This window comes from Oryctolagus cuniculus, chromosome 11 (assembly GCF_051225735.1).
Source record: "Oryctolagus cuniculus isolate XC-2025 breed Fujian yellow rabbit chromosome 11, ASM5122573v1, whole genome shotgun sequence".
Classification (NCBI taxonomy): domain Eukaryota; kingdom Metazoa; phylum Chordata; class Mammalia; order Lagomorpha; family Leporidae; genus Oryctolagus; species Oryctolagus cuniculus.
The window spans coordinates 24,391,152-24,409,043 of record NC_142877.1 but is presented as its reverse complement, the minus strand read 5'-3'; the positions used below and the strand labels follow the sequence as shown (position 1 = coordinate 24,409,043).

Sequence of the window (17,892 nt, the reverse complement as noted above, 5' to 3'; positions counted from 1 at the left end):
GCCAGGGCCACACCCCCGGCCCCACCCCCTCCTGCTAGGCCGGAGCAGCGCCAGCTTGGACCCCGGCCCCAGCAAGCCCCCCACCCCCAGGCTGGGACAGTGCCCTAGGAGGCTCTCAGAGCTGCAGCCACCACGCGGTCAGGACCAACCCACGCAGATGATTTCCCCTGAAGGCCCACAGCGAGGGGCTGTGCATGCCCACCCGGAGGGAGAGCCCCAGACTACTATGGGATAAACATTGCAAACTGCAGAAGCATGAGTGACACCAAGTGGGCCACACCCCCAAGGGGCTTGACCTCTGGGAAAACCTGTTGGGACTGGCTCAGAGAAAGCTGGTCCACTGGACGCCACCTGGCCAAGGCCTCGGACATCCTGGCCCCACCCTCGAATTCACCTCCTGTCTCCGCCCAGCAGGCAGATGGGGCGTTCAAGTGCACAGGACCCTGAGGGCCTAGTAGCTCCTTGCCCCCCCCCCACCACCAAGAGAAGCACAGCACTCCACTTCCCTCTCCATCCCTTGTTTCAGGATCCCTGCCCCTCCCGCCCCAGGGCCTTTGCTTGGAGTGACTCAGATTAGCTCCCACTCATCCTGCAGTTCTCAATTCCAGCACCCCCCCCCCTTCCAGGAAGCTCTCCCAGATCTCATCTGTGCGAATCTTCACCAGCCTCTGAGACTCCAAGGGAAGTCATTCACACCTGGCTGTTGTGGCCATTTGGAGGAGTGAACCAGCAGATGGAAGACCTCTTTGCTGCATGTTTACAAGGCCCACAACTACCCAGAATGAACACAGCCAACTGGTGAGTTGCCTGGGGGCAGGCGAAGGAGGAGTCCACTTACCCCCTGCGGTTTGTCACTTCTCAGGACAAGATTCTCTACTGGACCCATCTTTAGCTAGGAGGAAGATGCCCACCTTTCTTGGAGTCATGAGGCTCAAACGAGACTGACCGGGGCAGGGCGAGGAAGGGACGTGGGGAACGGCATTTCCCAGCCAGACTTGCTCCCAGTACAGAGTCCCCAGACCCAGCCCAAACGTCATCAAAATATTTATTAAAACCAAAGCAGGAGAGAACAGAGCTGTTAGGAAACAAGTCAAAGTGCAGATGGAGGGTGGGACGGAGCAGCCAGCTGACCACACGAGAGGCCCCTCACTCACCCCTCCTGCCCACCCTCAGGGAAGATCCCTCACTCCCCTCTCCCTGCTCACGGCCAACCTGGGGGACGGCTGGGGACCTGCAGTGACTCTGGGGAGGAGCCACCCCCTCCATCACTCACGGCTGGCTGGCTGTCAGTCAGTCTGTCTCCCTCCCTCCTTTTCCCAATAAATAAATCGCTCAGGCCTCAGCTCCTTCCGGGCGGGGTGAGAACAGCTCAGGGCCCCGTCTCTGCTCAGGGACAGGGAGTCAGCTCTGCAGGCCTTCCTCCCTCCGACCCTTTGCCCATTCCCAGGCTACCCAGGAGGCCTTGATAAATAAATAACGCTCCATTAAAGCTTCGGTCAGGAAACCCTTAAGACAGAAGTGCTCACTGTCCTGTACCCTCACAGCCAAGGGCTCCCACCTGGCCCGCTCAGCACACAGGATGCTGTGGGCAGGGGGCTGCCCTGGGCCTCGTGGGGCCCCTGGAGCAAGGAGACCGAAAGTGCAGTTCGAGCCCCCTCACGCGCACACACGGACGCACGCCACACACGTGGACACACTGGGGTGCGTCTGCAGTACACGCACAGATGTGTTCACCTTCATTCCCCGGTCCACGCACACATGCACGCTCACACCACACGCACCCCAGGTACACACGTGGGGGGTGTCAGGGATAAGCACACACACACTGCAAACAGAATCCCCCCTTCCTGGCGACAGCCAGATCCCAGAGCGAGAAGCCCCTGGAGATAGGAGAGGGGAATAAATTAAACATTTCCAATCAGGCTGGGAGGACGGCCAGAGGCAAGGGGCTCCGGGGCTGCAGAGACAGCCAGGGTGGGCATCTCAGGAGATACCTCCCCCCGAAGCCTCCTCAGAAATCCAGCGGGGTGAGATCCCCAAAGTCACAGTCAAAGAGGTCTCTAATGCCCTCCCCCTCCTCGAGGCCGAAGTGGTAGTCGAGGGTCTCATGGGGAGGGGAAAGGCTGATGAACTCCTCGGGGAGGAGGCTGGAGAAGTCCTCCCGCACGTGCTCCAGGAGCGAGTCAGCTGCCACCAGTGGGGACAGGCGGTCCTCATCCACGGGGGCTCGGAGGCCACCCATGCGGGATAGCAGCGGTTCTGGGAAGACAGGGGAACATCACAGGGGCTGCCTGCACGCTCACGAGGGGGCTCTGCCCTACCTCACCCTACCCCGCACCCCTCAACTACCTTGCTCCAGGCTGAGAAGGGACTGGCTGGGATCCAGAGCAGGGGATGAGGGAGGAGATGACGAAGGTGGAACCAAGGTGGCAGAGTCAGCTGTCCTGTCTTCCTCCCCAGATGCCACGCCCTGGGTCGGGGTCTTCCCAGGACTGATCGCGCCCGCACTCTCCTCAGGGCACAGGAAAACATCGATGGGGCCTTGTTTGCTCTTAAGGGAGATCTGAAAGGTCTGGGTAGAGGTGGCAGGCGGGGTAAACGCAGGCCCGGGCGATCACAGCCCAGCCCAGCCTGTCTTGGTCTCACCTCTGCGGAGTCCACAGCTTGGAGCTGGGTCTCAGGAGGAGCCTTGATCACCATGACCATCTGCTCTGCAGGATCCACAATGCTCCGAAGGTCCTGGCAGGTCACGTAGGCCAGGGTTGGAGGAGTCAAGGACTACACACGGCCTCTGCCTCTGGGGGCCACTCACCCAGACAGCTCATAGGCAGGCCTGTGGCTGCCTGTTCTCTGCTGTCCTCACCGCTCAACCCCCTACCTAGGGCCTGGCATGTGGTACTTTCAAGATCTCCCTTCCCTGCCCCGAGCCTCAGCTTCCACTCCCGTACAATGGGACCATTCAGCTCCTCCAATCCCAAGGGGATGATGGCGGCTGCCTGCAATGATGACTCCTAGGAAAACGCTCAGTGCAACTCCAGGCCGCTACTGGCCAACTTATTTTGAACCATGATTTTGGAGTCAAAACTTAGAAGCACAATTTGGGTATCCACTAAAAAGAAGTCCTATTTTAAGGAAATTCCTTACAAAAATGAAAAATAAATTGCCTGTACCTTTGAAGCCACAATGGTTACTGTTAACACCTGCCTTTCTTTCGTAATCGGATTTCAGAGTTGGACATTACGTCCTTTATAGATGAAGCTAAGCGCTGAAAGGTTAAGTAACTGGCCTAGTGACACAGCACGTGCTGAGCCAGGACCTGCACCCACAACCCGGGTGCTCTCCCAGGGCCCAGGGTGGCCTCTCCAGTGCCACTCGTGGGGGGCCCACAGCTTCCAGCCAAGGATATCGCTGGCTGTCAGAGTCCTCAGAAAGCAGCCGCAGCTGTGTGGCACAGAGGTGCATCAGGTGGTCCAGCTGCTGCTCGCTCTCCTCCAGCTGCCGGAGGTCCTGTGTTAGCCCTTCAAGCCGTCCGCCGATGCCCACCGTGGTGTGGCTGCCTCTGTGGGGAGGACCACAAGGGTTAACAGCTCTTGGACCAGGTCTGCTGCTGCCTGTTCTGAGACCCAGCCAAGCCCTTGCCCCTCTCTGGGTCTGGCTCCTCAGGGGGGCTCCAGATCAGCCTGTGTGGGTTTAAAGCCTGGCCTCGATGTCTGCAAACGCACATAGGTCCCTCCTCGGGGGCCGGATAAGCAGATGGAGCCACTACGGAACATGACAAGTTGTATAAGGACAAGAATGCATCAGACACACACAGAGCACTTGACACACAGTCCATGAAAAGGGAAAAATGCTGTGAAATGGGATGACCTGCCACAGGCTGAAAAGGCAGACGTGTCAGAGAGTTAGCAGGACGCCTGGGGAAAAGAGGTGAGGGGGAAATAAAATAGGAACGGGCAGGAGGGGCCAGCACTGTGGCATAGTGGGTAAAGCTGTTGCCTGCAGTGACGCCATCCCATATGGGCGCCAGTTCCAGTCCCGGCTGCTCCGCTTCCGATCCAGCTCTCTGCTATGGCCTGGAAAAGCAGTGGAAGATGGCCCAAGTCCTTGGGCCCCTGCACCCACGAGGGGGGCCCAGAAGCTCCTGGCTTCGGATTGGCGCAGCTCTGACTGTTGTGGCCAATTGGGGAGTGAATCAGCAGATGGAAGACCTCTCTCTCTGCATAACTCTTTCAAATAAATAAAATCTTAGAAAATGTCTCTTCCATCTCTGTCACTCTGCTTTTCAAATAAAATAAACCTAGGGAACAGCACTGTGGCACAGTGGTAGAGCCTCCACCTGCAACGCCAGCACCCCATGTGTCCTGGGTGCTCCACTTCAAATCCAGCTCCCTGCTAACAGATTGGGCAAAGTGGTGGAAGATGGCCCAGCCCTGGCCAAAGCCACCTGGAGAGCGAACTAGCAGATGGAAGCACACGCTCTCTTTCAGACAAATCTTTAAAAAAAATAAAAAGAGCAAGGGTACTAAACACCTCACCCATGGCAACCAAAGCCAAACACTGGTGACCTGGCGGTAGGAGGAGGGGCAAAGACTGGAAGGGGCCCCGGGGATCTTTCTGGGACTCGGACATGCTCTTCACCCTGATCCGGATGGAGACGACGTGGGTGAACAGCACGCAGAGCTGCACTGCGCTGCCTATGGAGGATCCGTGCGCTCTCCAGCATCTGCCATCTTGGGGAAGCCACCGCTGCTCTGAGCGCTCCCCTCACTGCGAGAGGAGGGTGCAGAGAGCCTCAGTGGAGCTGCTACCAGCTCCTCTGGGCTGCCACGGCCAGGTATTTCTGCTGTCCCACTAGACTGGTACCTACAGCCACTGGATGTGGTTCTTGGACTTCTTGGCAATGAGCTGGATGCCCTCAAGGACGTTGGTGATGTCGTAGATGCGCCGTTTCTGCACCTTCAGCACCTCGGCCGCCCAGTTCAGGTCAACAACGCCATCAGCTGAGCGGCTCAGCAGCTCCAGGAAGCGTTTGGTGGTCAGGTTCAGCGAGGTCTCATAGCGTGACTTCTCCCCAGGGGATTTCACACCTGGGGAGACCAGGCAAGGGCCCTCAGCACCCACTACCCACCCCCCAGCTAGGCTTGCCTCCCTGGCAATGCAAAGCAGCAGGAATGGGGGTGGGGGCCCGCAGATGGTTCCTCCCCCTCAGCCAGGCCAGGCAGAGAGGCCCAGTGGCTGCTGCCTGCCAGCCACCGCATTCCTTTTCCAGCCAGGGAACTCCCCAGCCCCCAGGGTCTGAGGAAGCCATGCCAGGCAGACCCCCAAGGCCTGGCTCAGACCCAGACCTGACCAGCCAGCCTTCAGTCTGCCACAGAGTTTGTCCACACCCTCACCCTGGGCCTGGTCAGAGGGCCTGCCAACCCCAAGCTCCATGGGTACCTTTCCCCGGGTGGCGGCCTCTGCCCCGGACGGGCACACTGCTTTCAGCCAGGTATTGATGGTCAGTTTCCAGGTCCAGTCTCCGCTTCACCTGCAGCAAAAACAATGGGAGGATGCCCAGTAACCAGGAGGGAGGCCAAGGAGACCTGGCTGGGAGCTTGGTGCCCGTCTTGGCTTTACCTAGATGCCCAACTGTGAGTACAGGAGATCCCAGGGGACACAGGCTGGGGGTGGGTCGATTACAATCCTGCCACAGGACAGACACAAAAAGGCAGAAGACCGGAGTTCAAGTCCCAGCTCCACCATTTTACAGCCAGGGCCCACATTTCGGCTGCAACCTCGAGACACCCTGAGGCAGAAGTGTCCGGCTAAGCGTGCTGCACTCCTGACCCACAGGAGCCGTGTGATGCACGATCCTCGCTCTAAGTCACTGAGCACAGTCCCTCGGGTAAGCCACCTGTCTCGGGCCTCTGAGGACTGAACCGTGGCAGCAGCTGGTGCTCGCAAGCACGTGGCGTACATTAGCCCTGTCCAGCCTGCGGACGGTCAGTACAAAAGCCCCATTTGACAGATAAGACAACTGAAGCTCAAGGATGTCCAAGGTCATCCAGCTAGGAAGTGGCAGAGCTGGGACTTCGACTCTGCACCTCCATGCCCTCTGGCTCAGTACAGACGCTCGAGGGTGGTGACTGTCCCCACTGTGCCAGACAACTCAAATGTGCCCTGACCAAGACCAGACCTCACTCTCCACCAGCCTCTGACCTGGGACCTCAATCCCTGCCTGCTTCCTTCCTCACATCCAGGTGCCCGGAACACACACCGCAGCCACTCCCTGGCTGGTTCACGTCCACGCTCACGCTGGCGTCCTTTCTCCGCCTGCCATCATGTCCTATCACGTCACTGCCCTGCTCGAGAGCTTCGCCTGGGGCCAGCGCTGTGACACAGTGGGTTAAAGCCCTGGCCTGCAGCGCCAGCATCCCATGCACCGGTTTGAGACCCAGCTGCCCCACTTCCAATCCAGCTCTCTGCCAGGCCTGGGAAAGCAGAAGATGGCCCAAGTCTTTGGGCCCCTGGATCTGCTTGGGAGACCCAGAAGCAGCTCCTGGCTCTTGGCTCTGAATCAGCTCAGCTCTGGCCATTGCAGTCATTTGGAGAGTGAACCAGTGGATGGAAGACCGCTGTTTCTCTGTAACTTTCAAAAAGCTAAAATAAATCTTTTTTTTTTGTTTTTTTTGACAGGCAGAGTGGACAGTGAGAGAGAGAGAGAGAGAGAGAAAGGTCTTCCTTTGCCATTGGTTCACCCTCCAATGGCCGCCGCGGCCAGCGCACCACGCTGATCCGAAGGCAGGAGCCAGGTGTTTCTCCTGGTCTCCCATGGGGTGCAGGGCCCAAGCACTTGGGCCATCCTCCACTGCACTCCCTGGCCACAGCAGAGAGCTGGCCTGGAAGAGGGGCAACCGGGACAGAATCCGGCGCCCCGACCAGGACTAGAACCCGGTGCGCTGGCACCAAAGGCGGAGGATTAGCCTAGTGAGCCGCGGCGCCGGCCCCAAAATAAATCTTAAAACAAAAACCTCTCCTGATGCTCGTCTGCCAAATCCTCTCCACACGACCTTCTGTGGAGCCTCGCTCGTGACACGTCTGTACCTCCAAGCCACAGCCCCGGCTGCCCCTGCCCCCACACCTGCTGCTTCCACCTCTGGTGGGCACTGGGCTTCACCAAGTGGCTGCTGAATGAACCCCTGAACCTCCTCACAGGCTGGCCATTTTCTATGATAAACATGTATTAAAGTGGAAAACGTGGACTTTTCAATGGCCATTGACAATGGGGTGTGGCTAGAGGGGCAGAGTCAAGGGGAACAGCTGAACTGTATACAACCTTGTATACAGCAGGTGCTCAGTGAATGGTCACTGGTAAAGAAGCAAAGTCTGTAGTTTATTTCAAGGACAATTCCCAAAAAAATATCAGTACAGCAAGTGGAGGACAAATGCTGGGCCTTTCTGAGCCAGTCCCCTTCCCCACACACCCACACCCAAAAACACCTCCTGGCACTAAGGCCTGGGTGGGCAGAACTCCATAGTGGCCCATGCCAGCACCTCCTGGGCACTTACTCCTGGGCACTTACTAACTCAGCACGCTCGGGCTCCTGACGCCCTGGGGGCAGAGCGGAGGGCGTTTCTCCCTATGCCACGCCTCCCCTCTGAGCCCTGAGCCCACAGCCCTCACCTGGAACTCCGCTCCCCCAGCTCAGCACCCACCGGCTGTTAGGTCTCTTCAGTACTGGGCCTGCTAAGCACTTGTCACCTGCCCAGCTTCCAAGCTGGCCCCTGGGGGACAGGAGACAGGCCAGGTGACCCACCCCTGGGACACCCTTCCCCCCCCCTCCCCGCTCTCAGGAGGAGGGTCCCCAAGACCTTCCAGGGCTTTCTTCACCCTCCATCAGCTTGGTAGATCCACTGCCCCGCCACTCACCAAGCGGAGTGGGGAAGGTCCTAACACCTCGAGGCCTCAGCCTCCCACCTGTGCAGGGAAGGCTGCTGACAGGGTTAAATGAGTTAATTGGGTAAAGTGCTTGGCACAGAGCCTGGCATACAAAACATCCTCAAAACAATGGCGGCCACTATTGTTATTATTATTAGCATCTTGGTGATTCCGGAAGGAAGGCAGCACTGGGCACAGTGCCAATGGGGTTGAGGGGCCCTCGCAGGACGCCTCGGGGACCAGCTGCCACCCACACTTCCATCAGCAGTAGAGCAGCTTCGAACTCCTAGTCCTGGCCCCTCCCACTGCTCCAAGCCCCCTGCTGAGACCCCATCCAGCCCGGCCAGCCCCTGCCTGCCTGCCCGCCCGCCCCACCTTCACCCACACCCTGTGCCCGTCAAACTGGTCCCCACACCCTGTCCCGCGGCCCACAGGTCCGGGCTCCAGACCTCCACTCCCTTCTCCCACCGGAACTCAGCCTCTCTGGGCTCCCCTACAAGAGCCAGTCCCGAGCACCGCGCTGCTCGCTCATCGGGGAGGACTTTCCAAGGGACCTCCCTGGTTGGCGTCCTTTCTCCTGGCAGCCAGCTCCCAGAGGCCCAGCCCACCCAGCCCTTCCACAGAGGCTCGGGGTCTGCCTGCCTGATTAATGAGGCTCCATGGCAACCAGGGTCTGGGAGGGTGGAGGGTGGCAGATGGAGGGGATCAGCAGCTGGCCCGGCCACCCCGCCCCTGCGGAGAAGGCCTCCCAGCCGGGAGCCTGTCCCCAGAGGCCTGCAGGGCCAGACTGCACCTGGCGGTCAAGCACGGGGCCGGAAGGAGGGTCTCCTCCATGCTGCCCCCTCCAAGGGTCAAGCCCCAGGAGTGTCCCCAGCCCGCCTCGCCTCCCTAGGCAGCCTTGCCCACTGCCCCGCCCCTAATTCTGGTCTCAAGCCGGCAGGCCTCAAACCCCAGCCCGACCACCTGCAGCCCTGAGACCAGGGGCGAGTCACTTTCCCTCTCCGGGCTCCCCCAGACGGCCATGGTGACAACTCCGAGCTCACGGCGGGGTTGTGAGTTTTATTTAGCTGGCGAGAAATCTGCCACAGGCTGGCACACAGTAAGCGCCAACTGAATACACGTGGGCTATTATCGCTCAGGCCCACAGCCCTGAGGAGCCAACAGGGACCCGCCCGAGGTCACCACGCACCCCGGGGCGGGGCCCGGAGGCCCAACCCAGGCTCTGGACCGCCCAGCCCGGGCGCCTCAGTCCACCCCTCCCCCGCCCCCGCCGCCTGCGAGCCAAACACCGCACCCGCCCGGGTGCGCGCGGGGCCGTCAGGCAGGCTTTCGGCCCGGCGTCTCCGGAGTCCGTACCGGCGGGCGGCCGAGCGCCGGACGCGGCGCGCTGGGTGTGGGTCGGGGCGCCTGCGGCGTGGCGAAGAGCAGCAGGTCGGGGTCGTGAGAGCCCGCGGCGGGGCCGGCGGGGGCCGGCGGGGCGCTGGCGTCCTGCGCCGCGGAGATGATGACGATCTGCGAGGAGTCCAGCAGCCGCAGCGCGCCGGCCCCGAGCAGGGCCTCCAGCGCCGGCGCGCACGGGCCGCCCGCGGGGGCCACGGCCATGGCGCTCACGGCCCGCGTGGCCCAGGTGGCAGGCGGCGGCGGCGGCGCGGGCCCATGGCGACAGGCCCCGGCGAGGGCTTGATCCCGCTCCGCCCCCGGCCGCCGCTGCCTGCAAAGTCCCGGCCACTTTTACGCGCCAAATCCTTTTTGCCGCGAAAGAGCCACGAGCCGCCGAGAGCCGCCACCATTGGCTGTCCGCGCTGTGACGGAAGCGGCGGCGGCGGCGCCCATTGGCTGCATCGAGCACGGCCGGCGGCGGAGGGCGGGACGGGGCGGCGGCGCGGAGTGGCGCGGCCAATCGCAGGGCGGGGCTCGCGCAGGCTTTGTCGGGGCGGTGCCCAGCGAGCTCGCACTCCCCACCCCCAGCACGGGCGTCCGCGCCGGAGGCGTGCGGACTGGGACCCCGCCCCGCCCTGACACACCCCGTTCTGCTGATTCCTCTTTCCTGAGGCTTAGGCCGCGGGGCCTCGGTCCTGCGCGTTTTCCGGTCAGCACAGCCCTGGTGACCCGCCCCCAGACCCTCAAGCTAGGGCCCCTCCACCCTCAGCCCAGGTCTGCAGACACCGCCGCCGCCTCCTCTGTGCACCCTCCAGAGATGCAGCCCCATCTCCTGTCCTCGGCGGCCCCCACCTAGGCCATTGCCTCAAACTCCTCGCCGAGCCCCAGCCGAGGGGGCTACCAGGAAGTGCGGGGGGCCTCAGTTCTGTTGCCGCGCGGCTGCGGCTTGCGCTGCCTCTGTGGTCCCCTCCTTAGTGGCGGCCCTGGCTGGGGCCGTAAGGGGCGGCGGCGGACAGAGAGGTAGCAGCTGTTTATAGCATGAGGAGGTTTCGGCCATGAGAGACCTCACAAAGGGAAGAGGCGAGGCTGCCGGGCGTGGGAAAACATCTAATCCCGAGGCCCTGAGACACCTCCATCAGCACCTCCCACTGCTCAGCTCGGCCGATTTGGCCTTGTGTCTGCACTGGGGACAGAGATGTGAAAGACGTCCTAACTGTCGAGTTTGCCTGCTGCCTGGTGAGCGTGGCCCACAAGCAAAAAGTAGCTAGGACACAAACAAGAGTCAAATACCACTTCTTCCAGGGAGCCCTCCGGAGTCAGTTACTCACTTCTTCCACTGCCGGCTGCGGCCTCTGTTCCTGCAGTTGCCTCCTCTCCCCGCCTGGGAGCTGCAGTGATTGCTACTCCCAGCTCGGACTGGTCCACGAGCCGGCGCTGGGAGAGGTTCTGAAAGGACAGGGGCCACCAGCGTTCTCGGAGTCGACCTTGTGCCCCGGCTTCAGAAGCACCCCGGCCTCCCTGGCCCTGCCAGTTTAGAGTCTCTGAATAGCCAGGGGTTTATATTTTACCAAGTACCCTCCCCCACCCCAACACACACCCTCATGCCAGGGGCGCTCACAGGTGTGTGCTCACTGGTGAGAACAACTTGGTTTAACCAAAATGCGTGGTGCCGCCTCAAAGCACAGCTCCTGGGGATGCTTCTGGGCCTTGGTTTCTTCGTCTGGGAACTGGGCCCGCAGACCCTGCCCTGGCCCCTTCCAGGGTTGCCACGAGCCGGAGGGAATACGGGTTTGCACATGTTTTGTAATAAAGTGGTGTTTGGGAAAGGGGCAGGCATTTCTCCTCCCTCTGATAAGCGGTTGGTGAAATGCTATTGCAGATCCTGCAATGTGTCCGTACTCGAAGAGGCCGCACGTTCAGGGGGAGGTGGTGGTGCAGCCAGTCAGCGATAGACTGGCCTCCGCCGGGTTCCTGGCGTGGCATCCGCCTGTCCCCTGTGCTGCCATCCCCAGGGTCCCCCATGCAGAAGCTCAGCGCTAGATCTCATTCGAAATCGCCAAGCCAGGCACGGACAGCACAGGCAGCTGGCACATTCCCACTTCCGGTGGACAGTTTCCTTGCTCCACACCTTCCCAAAGGGTCCCAATGATCAAGACTCTTTTTTTTAAAAGATTAATTTATTTGAGTAAGAGATCTTCCATCCACTGCGTCACCCGCCATGTGCTTGCAACAGTCAGGGCTGGACCAGGCTGAACCCAGGAGTCAGGAACTCCACCCAGGTGTCCTTCATGAGTGGAAGGAGTCAAGTACTTGAGCCATCCCCCGCTGCCTTCCAGGTGCATGAGCAAGAAGCGGGATTGGAAGCAGAGTGGCTGATTCTTGACCCAAGCACTCCAGTGTGGGATGCAGGCATCCAGAGTGTGGCTTACACTGCGGTGCCGCCATGCCTGCCCCAGGCATAACCCTTCTGGGAAAACCCTCTCATACCCAATAGTCGTTCAACAAATACTGAGTACCTGCTACAGGTAAGCAGCATGCTAATTGCTGGAGAGGGAAGAGCTATTTTTCTTCTTATTTTAGGATGAGGAAATCACGATCTTACCAATTAGATAAAAAGGTTTGGTAAGGCCAAGGCCAATGGTTTTCCAAGTGCCTGCCTTCCCCAACGTATTCAACTACATACCTGAGGGAGAAATAAATGCCTTCCTTCCCACAATCCCTTGTGTCCTACTGCAGCAAAAAGGAGTGAAGCCCGTAATTCCCAGCATGAAGCCAAGGAGGAGATAAGAGCTCTCTGGATCTATTAATGCCCACTTAAAAGCAGACAAGCCTGATGGATGGGGTCCCTCGGCCCTGAGCCTGGCAGATCCCGATAAGGCCGTTCTCAATGTCAACAGTCCTCCTTAGGCTGACAGGCTTCCGAAACACTCACAGTCACCAGGCAGCCACTTCCACCCTCTCCTTTCAACCCGATAATCCTGCGAGTGAAGCTTGTTTATCCACGTGATACAGGAAGGGGGAGACTCAGAGAGGGGCGCTCAGGACTCAAGGTCACACAGCAGAACTGAGATGGGCACTCAGCCTGCTCTACTGCAGAAGCCGGGGCCTGCCCTCCATACTTGCCATCCAAGAGCCGGGCTCAGGGCTGTTGTGACGATAGAGTGCGGCTTCCAAAAGATCTGATGATGGAGTCCGGCTTAGTGACAGGTGTTCACAGTTGTCAGCACCTCCGCCAACCCCCTCCTCTGGGAGTGCAAGGGGCTGGAAGCTCCTGGGCCCATGATCCCCTGCCTGGAAACAGCCTTTCCCTGGTTCCTTCCAAGAGGCAGCGCAGTGGAACACAGGCTGCTAAGTCACGTGGGTACACAGGAATCCTGGCACGGAGATTCGCTCCTCTGAGCCTCACTCCTTCAATCCAGATACTTACTGAGCACCTAGGATGTGTCTGACTGTGTGCTGGGTGCATGGGAGACAGTTATAAGCAGCTCACAGTCCAGTGGGAAAGTACAGAATGACGTCTATATACCTACACAATATGCTTGTTAAGAAGTCTGACAAATGGGGCGGCGCCGTGGCTCACTTGGTTAATCCTCCGCCTGCGGCGCCGGCATTCCATATGGGTGCTGGGTTCTAGTCCCAGTTGCTCCTCTTCCAGTCCAGCTCTCTGCTGTGGTCCAGGAGGGCAGTGGAGGATGGTGCAAGTGCTTGGGCCCCTGCACTCCCATGGGAGACCAGGAGGAAGCACCTGGCTCCTGGCTTTTGATCAGCACGGCGCCAGCCGTAGCGGCCATTTGGGGAGTGAACCAACGGAAGGAAGACCTTTCTCTCTCTCTCTCTCTCACTGTCTGTAACTCTACCTGTCAAATAAATAAATAAATAAATAATTTAAAATAAATAAAAATAAAAAAAGAAGTCTGATAAGCGATACAAGTCACTGAAAGCCATTTATTCCGCATACAGCATCTTCCCTAACCATACACTCTTAGCTTCTAAAACAAATCTCCAAACATGAGTATCTCTTCATTATAAGAAATGCATAATTGAGAGAAATTATTCTGTGCTGACTTGATTTTATTAAGGGGCACAGAGACATCCATTGTTCAGTGCTGGCAGAGGGAGGCGGGGAGTTTTGCATCTACAACTCCTCGTTCCTCTCGAATGAGCCCTCGACGCTACAGTGACTGACAGTTTACTGTCCCTGGAGATGTTCTGTCGCTGTGCCAGGTCTCACTGTGTCTCAACAGGCCTCTCACCCATCAGGAGGCAGTCCACCATAGTGGTGAGTCTTTGGGGTCAGGCAGACCCCAACCCTGAGACTTCCTGCTTATAGGACCTAGGGAAGCAACTGGCTTGAGCGGTGTGGATTGCCTCATCTGGAGAATAAGTGAGAACATTTTTGTTTTTTAAAATGCATTTTTAAGTTTTAAAAAAATTACTTATTTATTTGAAAGGCGGAGAGACAGAAAGAGGGAGCGCTTCCATCTGCTGGTTCACTCCCTAAATGGCTGCAACAACCAAGGCTGGGCCAGGCCAAAGCCAAGAGCCAGGAACTCCTGGGTCTCACACAGGTGGAAGGAATACAACACTTTTGCCATCACCCACTGCCTTCCCAGGTGCATTAGCAGGAAGCCCAATCAGAAGCCATGGCAGGGCTTGATCCCAGGCACTCAGATATGGGATGCAGGCTTCCGAATTGGCAGCCCAACCCACTGTGTCACAACACCCACCTTCTTGGCTTTCTTTTAAAACAGTAATGTCCTCCTTATTTAGTATAGCCATTAAGCCTTTGACTGTAGTGTAAACTAACAATATATTATCTCGGGGCCAGCTCTGTGATAAAGCTGCTGTCCGAGATACCAGCATCCCGTGTGGGTGCCAGTTCAAGCCCAGCTGCTCCACTTCTGATCCAGCTCCCTGTTAATGGCCTGAAGAAGCAGCTGAAGATGGCCCAAGTGCTTGGGCCCCTGCACCCACTAGGGGACCCAGAAGAAGCTCCCTGGCTCTTGGCTTTTATCAGGCCCAGCCCTAGCCGTTGCGGCCATTTGGGGAGTGAACCAGTGGATAGAAGATCTCTCTGTCTCTCCCTCTCTCTCTATAACTCTCTCTACCTTTCAAATAAATAAAATATAAATCTTTAATATATATATCTCAAAAATACATTAAAATGTATGGAAAGATACATTTAAAAAGCAGTAGTATCTGGTAGTAACTGTCAGGCCGCCACAGTCCCCCTGGCTCTCACTCAGGGACTGCACTTGTCCTGCCATTCCAGGTATCTGAGGTGGCGACCCCTCAGGTCCAGTGCCTGGCACACAGCAACCTCCCGATAAACGTGCACTACTATTGGTCACGCTGTTTCTGACACTGTGACTGCCAAGGAACCAGCTGGTAGCAGCACAGCCCCTCTGCTCTGCAGGTCACCAAAGATGTGGAGACAGAAGAATAGGGAAAGCTAGCGGGCGTGCACAGTGAAACCTAAGACACGGGGCTGAGTGCCAGCCAACAGCCAGGCTGGGTGGCCTTGGCCAAGTCCTTGGCCACCAGGCTGTCCATATGTCCCGTGGGGTTGGGGCCAGGGGGTCCAAGGTCCAATGTGATTGGATAGGTCTCGGGGAGATAAGTAAGTCTCCCTCCCCCCGCCCCTCTGGGGCCCTCTGCTTCCTCCAAGGCTTGCCTGGTGCAACTTCCTCTCTCTGCATCACCCAAATTTCTGAGGAGGAACCTGCTTTTCCATGCGGAGGGGAAAGCCAGCCATCGTGGCCACGAGGCCTTTGAGCTGAGGGCTCTGTGTTTCCATCTGTAAAATGGTGATGATAATGATCACGGTGTTTATCTGCTCGGGTTTTGGCACACTGAGTATTCAAGCGCATAGGGCAGTGCCTGGCGCACAGAGTGCTGAGTGACGATCGGCTGCTATTTAGAATGAAGCCTGATCATCCACAGATCAGAACAACTGCTCTTAGGGTGCTGAGTGGGAAAGTTTTCAGCTCACGGGACAAAATACATGTTGGGAGAGCAACGAAGTGTGTAGATGAGACGACCCTATATTCCGTTGATTCAAAGACGTTCTTCCCCCGGTTGTAACATTCCTGCAGCCTGCAATCAAGGCAATGTCCGTTTTTAAGCCAGTGGCTCTTTTCTTCCTTAGGGACTCAAGATGACAGGGTATGACATCTCTGACGGCACCTTGGAGGGGATGAGCAGGGTGGACGGAAAGTGCGGGAAGTCCCTGCAGTAGCCTCGTGCTATTCAGCCTTGGCCATGGTGCAGTGATCAGCTTTTCTTTCTTTTCTCGCTGACACCTGCTGACCTGCATTTGGTCCTCCGGTTGACAGGCACATGGCAAATGCAGGCGGGGAGCGGGGAGCAGGGGGCGGGGGACTCAGGATGGGAAGAGAAAGACATTGTATAATATATTAAGATATTCAGAGAGGAGGAGCCAGAGATCCCTTTTTTTTTTTTTTTTAAAACAACAACAACAACAACAAAACACTCCCTGCTGGAAGCCGGAGTTATATATATGCCAAACAGGCCAGGAAACCCAGCAGGCCTCCTGGAGCTGGCAATGAACCGAAACAGGGGCATTGTGTCCAGGCCACTGGCTGGCTGAGGGGGCATTGTTAGGGCCTGGCCCTGTCTGGGAAGAGCGGGGTGGAGGGGGCAGGGGGAGTGTGTTCCCATGACTCCCCGGGGAGTAACAACAATCAGGGCCAGCTGGAAAGCCCGGCATGCCAGGGGCCCAGTGGGCAGGCGGCTGGCCCCAAAGGGGCCAAAGAGGGCAGTGGGGGGCTGAGGAGGTGGGGGGGCTGGGTGGGCAAGACCAGGGCCTGCTTCTTAGCTGGGGGCAAGGCCTAAAGATGGGAAACATGGCATTTAGTCACTGTACTGCTTTCCCTCAACCCCACTTCCAATTCCCTGGGTCACTGTACCTCACTCCTAAGTATACCCCCAAATCTGCCCTCTTTACCTCTGCCAACGCCCCTCCACCCAGACTGTCATGGTCTCTCACATGGGCCACCTGTGGCTTCTTCACTGGGGCCCATGCTGCAGGCCTGACCCCTACACTCTGATCTCCAGAGGATCTTCTCAAAGATCCAGCACTTCCCTGCCCGCCTGCCCACCTCGCTTACATAAAACCCAAACCTTCTGCCCTGGCCCCGGAAGCCTGGTTAAGGGGCTCAGCCTGCTACTCAGCCCCGTGTCTGGCAACCCACCCCTGCACCTCCTGGGAACCTCCTTGGAACCTTCCAGCCATTCCCTCCTCAGAGCCCGTACGCCTTCAGGATCCACCTGGGACACCCTCCTTCCATAGCTTTGTGTGGTTCTCCCCTCATTATTCAGGACTCACAGTCAACCCTACCATCTCAGAGCCTCTGCTCTCACCTCCCCAGACACCCTACAGTACTGCCCAGTGGTGTCTGCATCCCAGAATCTATCACACTCCGGAATCACTCGCATACCACTGGTCAGTCTCCCTTCCCCAGGCTGTAGCCCACGTGAATAGGAACTGGCTTCTTTCATTGCTAAATCCTGGCCTCCAGCATCACTTAGCACTTAGTAAGGACTTGGCCAGGAGTGGCCATTTGGCTCAGTAGTGAAGTCACTGTTTGGGATACCTGCATCCCTTATCAAAGTGCCTGGTTCAAGTCCCAGCTCCTCTGCTTCTGATCCAGCTCCCTGCTAATGTGCATTCTGGGAGCCAGGAGAGATGGCTCAAGTACTTGGGTCCCTGCCACCCACTTGGGAGACCCAGATGAAGTTCCTGGCCCCTGGCTTCGGTTTGGCACAACCCCAGCTGTTGAGGGCATTTGGGGAGTAAACTACCAGATAGAAGATCTCTCTCTGTTCCTCTGCCTTTTAAATAAAAATAAACAAATAAAAATTTAAGGACTCAGCCAACATGAACTTTTTTTTTTTTTTTTTTGCAAGTCAAGATGTCATATCCTACTGGCATACAGGGATTTTTTTTTTTTTTTACAGGTAGAGTGGACAGTGAGGACAGTGAGAGAGAGACAGAGAGAAAGGTCTTCCTTTGCCATTGGTTCACCCTCCAATGGCTGCTGTGGCCGGTGTGCTGTGGCCAGCGCATTGCGCTGATCCGATGGCAGGAGCCAGGTGCTTCTCCTGGTCTCCCATGCGGGTGCAGGGCCCAAGGACTTGGGCCATCCTCCACTGCCCTCCCTGGCCACAGCAAAGAGCTAGCCTGGAAGAGGAGCAACCGGGACAGAATCCGGCGCCCTCTTTTTTTCTTTTTTGACAGGCAAAGTTAGACAGAGAGAGAGACAGAGAGAGAGAGAGAGAGAAAGGTCTTCCTTTTTCACCCCCCAGTGGCCGCTACGGCGGGCAGGTTGTGGCCGGCGAGCTGCACTGATCCGAAGCCAGGAGCCAGGTGCTTCCTCCTGGTCTCGCATGCGGGTGTAGGGCCCAAGCACCTGGGCCATCCTCCACATGTCCACATGTCCCGGGCCACAGCAGAGAGCTGGACCAGAAGAGGAGCAACCGGGACAGAATCCAGCGCCCCAACCGGGACTAGAACCCAGGGTGCTGGCGCCACAGGCGGAGGATTAGCCTAGCGAGTCGCGGCGCCGGCC

The 17,892-nt window shown here is 58.0% G+C and overlaps 1 protein-coding gene across 1 annotated transcript; it reads right to left on the bottom strand.

Moving 5' to 3' along the window:
• Nucleotides 1–1,029: 1,029 nt before the first annotated feature.
• On the bottom strand, nt 1,030–9,644 carry E2F1 (E2F transcription factor 1). The gene is made up of 7 exons (XM_008256105.5): nt 9,278–9,644; nt 5,440–5,530; nt 4,868–5,087; nt 3,407–3,559; nt 2,647–2,761; nt 2,350–2,572; nt 1,030–2,259 (listed from the first exon to the last, which is right to left on the bottom strand). The coding sequence occupies exons 1-7, from the start codon at nt 9,521–9,523 to the stop codon at nt 2,012–2,014; spliced, it is 1,296 nt and encodes a 431-aa protein (XP_008254327.4). The 5' UTR covers nt 9,524–9,644; the 3' UTR covers nt 1,030–2,011.
• Nucleotides 9,645–17,892: the final 8,248 nt, after the last annotated feature.

Bases quoted from the DNA above. Each gene is read 5' to 3' on its own strand.
- E2F1 (XM_008256105.5), bottom strand. From the start codon at position 9,523: ATGGCCGTGGCCCCCGCGGGCGGCCCGTGCGCGCCGGCGCTGGAGGCC. The intron at 3,560-4,867 runs GTAGGTACCAGT...TCCTCCCCACAG, and splicing joins AAGAACCACATCCAGTGGCT to AGGCAGCCACACCACGGTGG. The intron at 2,573-2,646 runs GTGAGACCAAGA...ACCTCTACCCAG, and splicing joins AAGCTGTGGACTCCGCAGAG to ACCTTTCAGATCTCCCTTAA.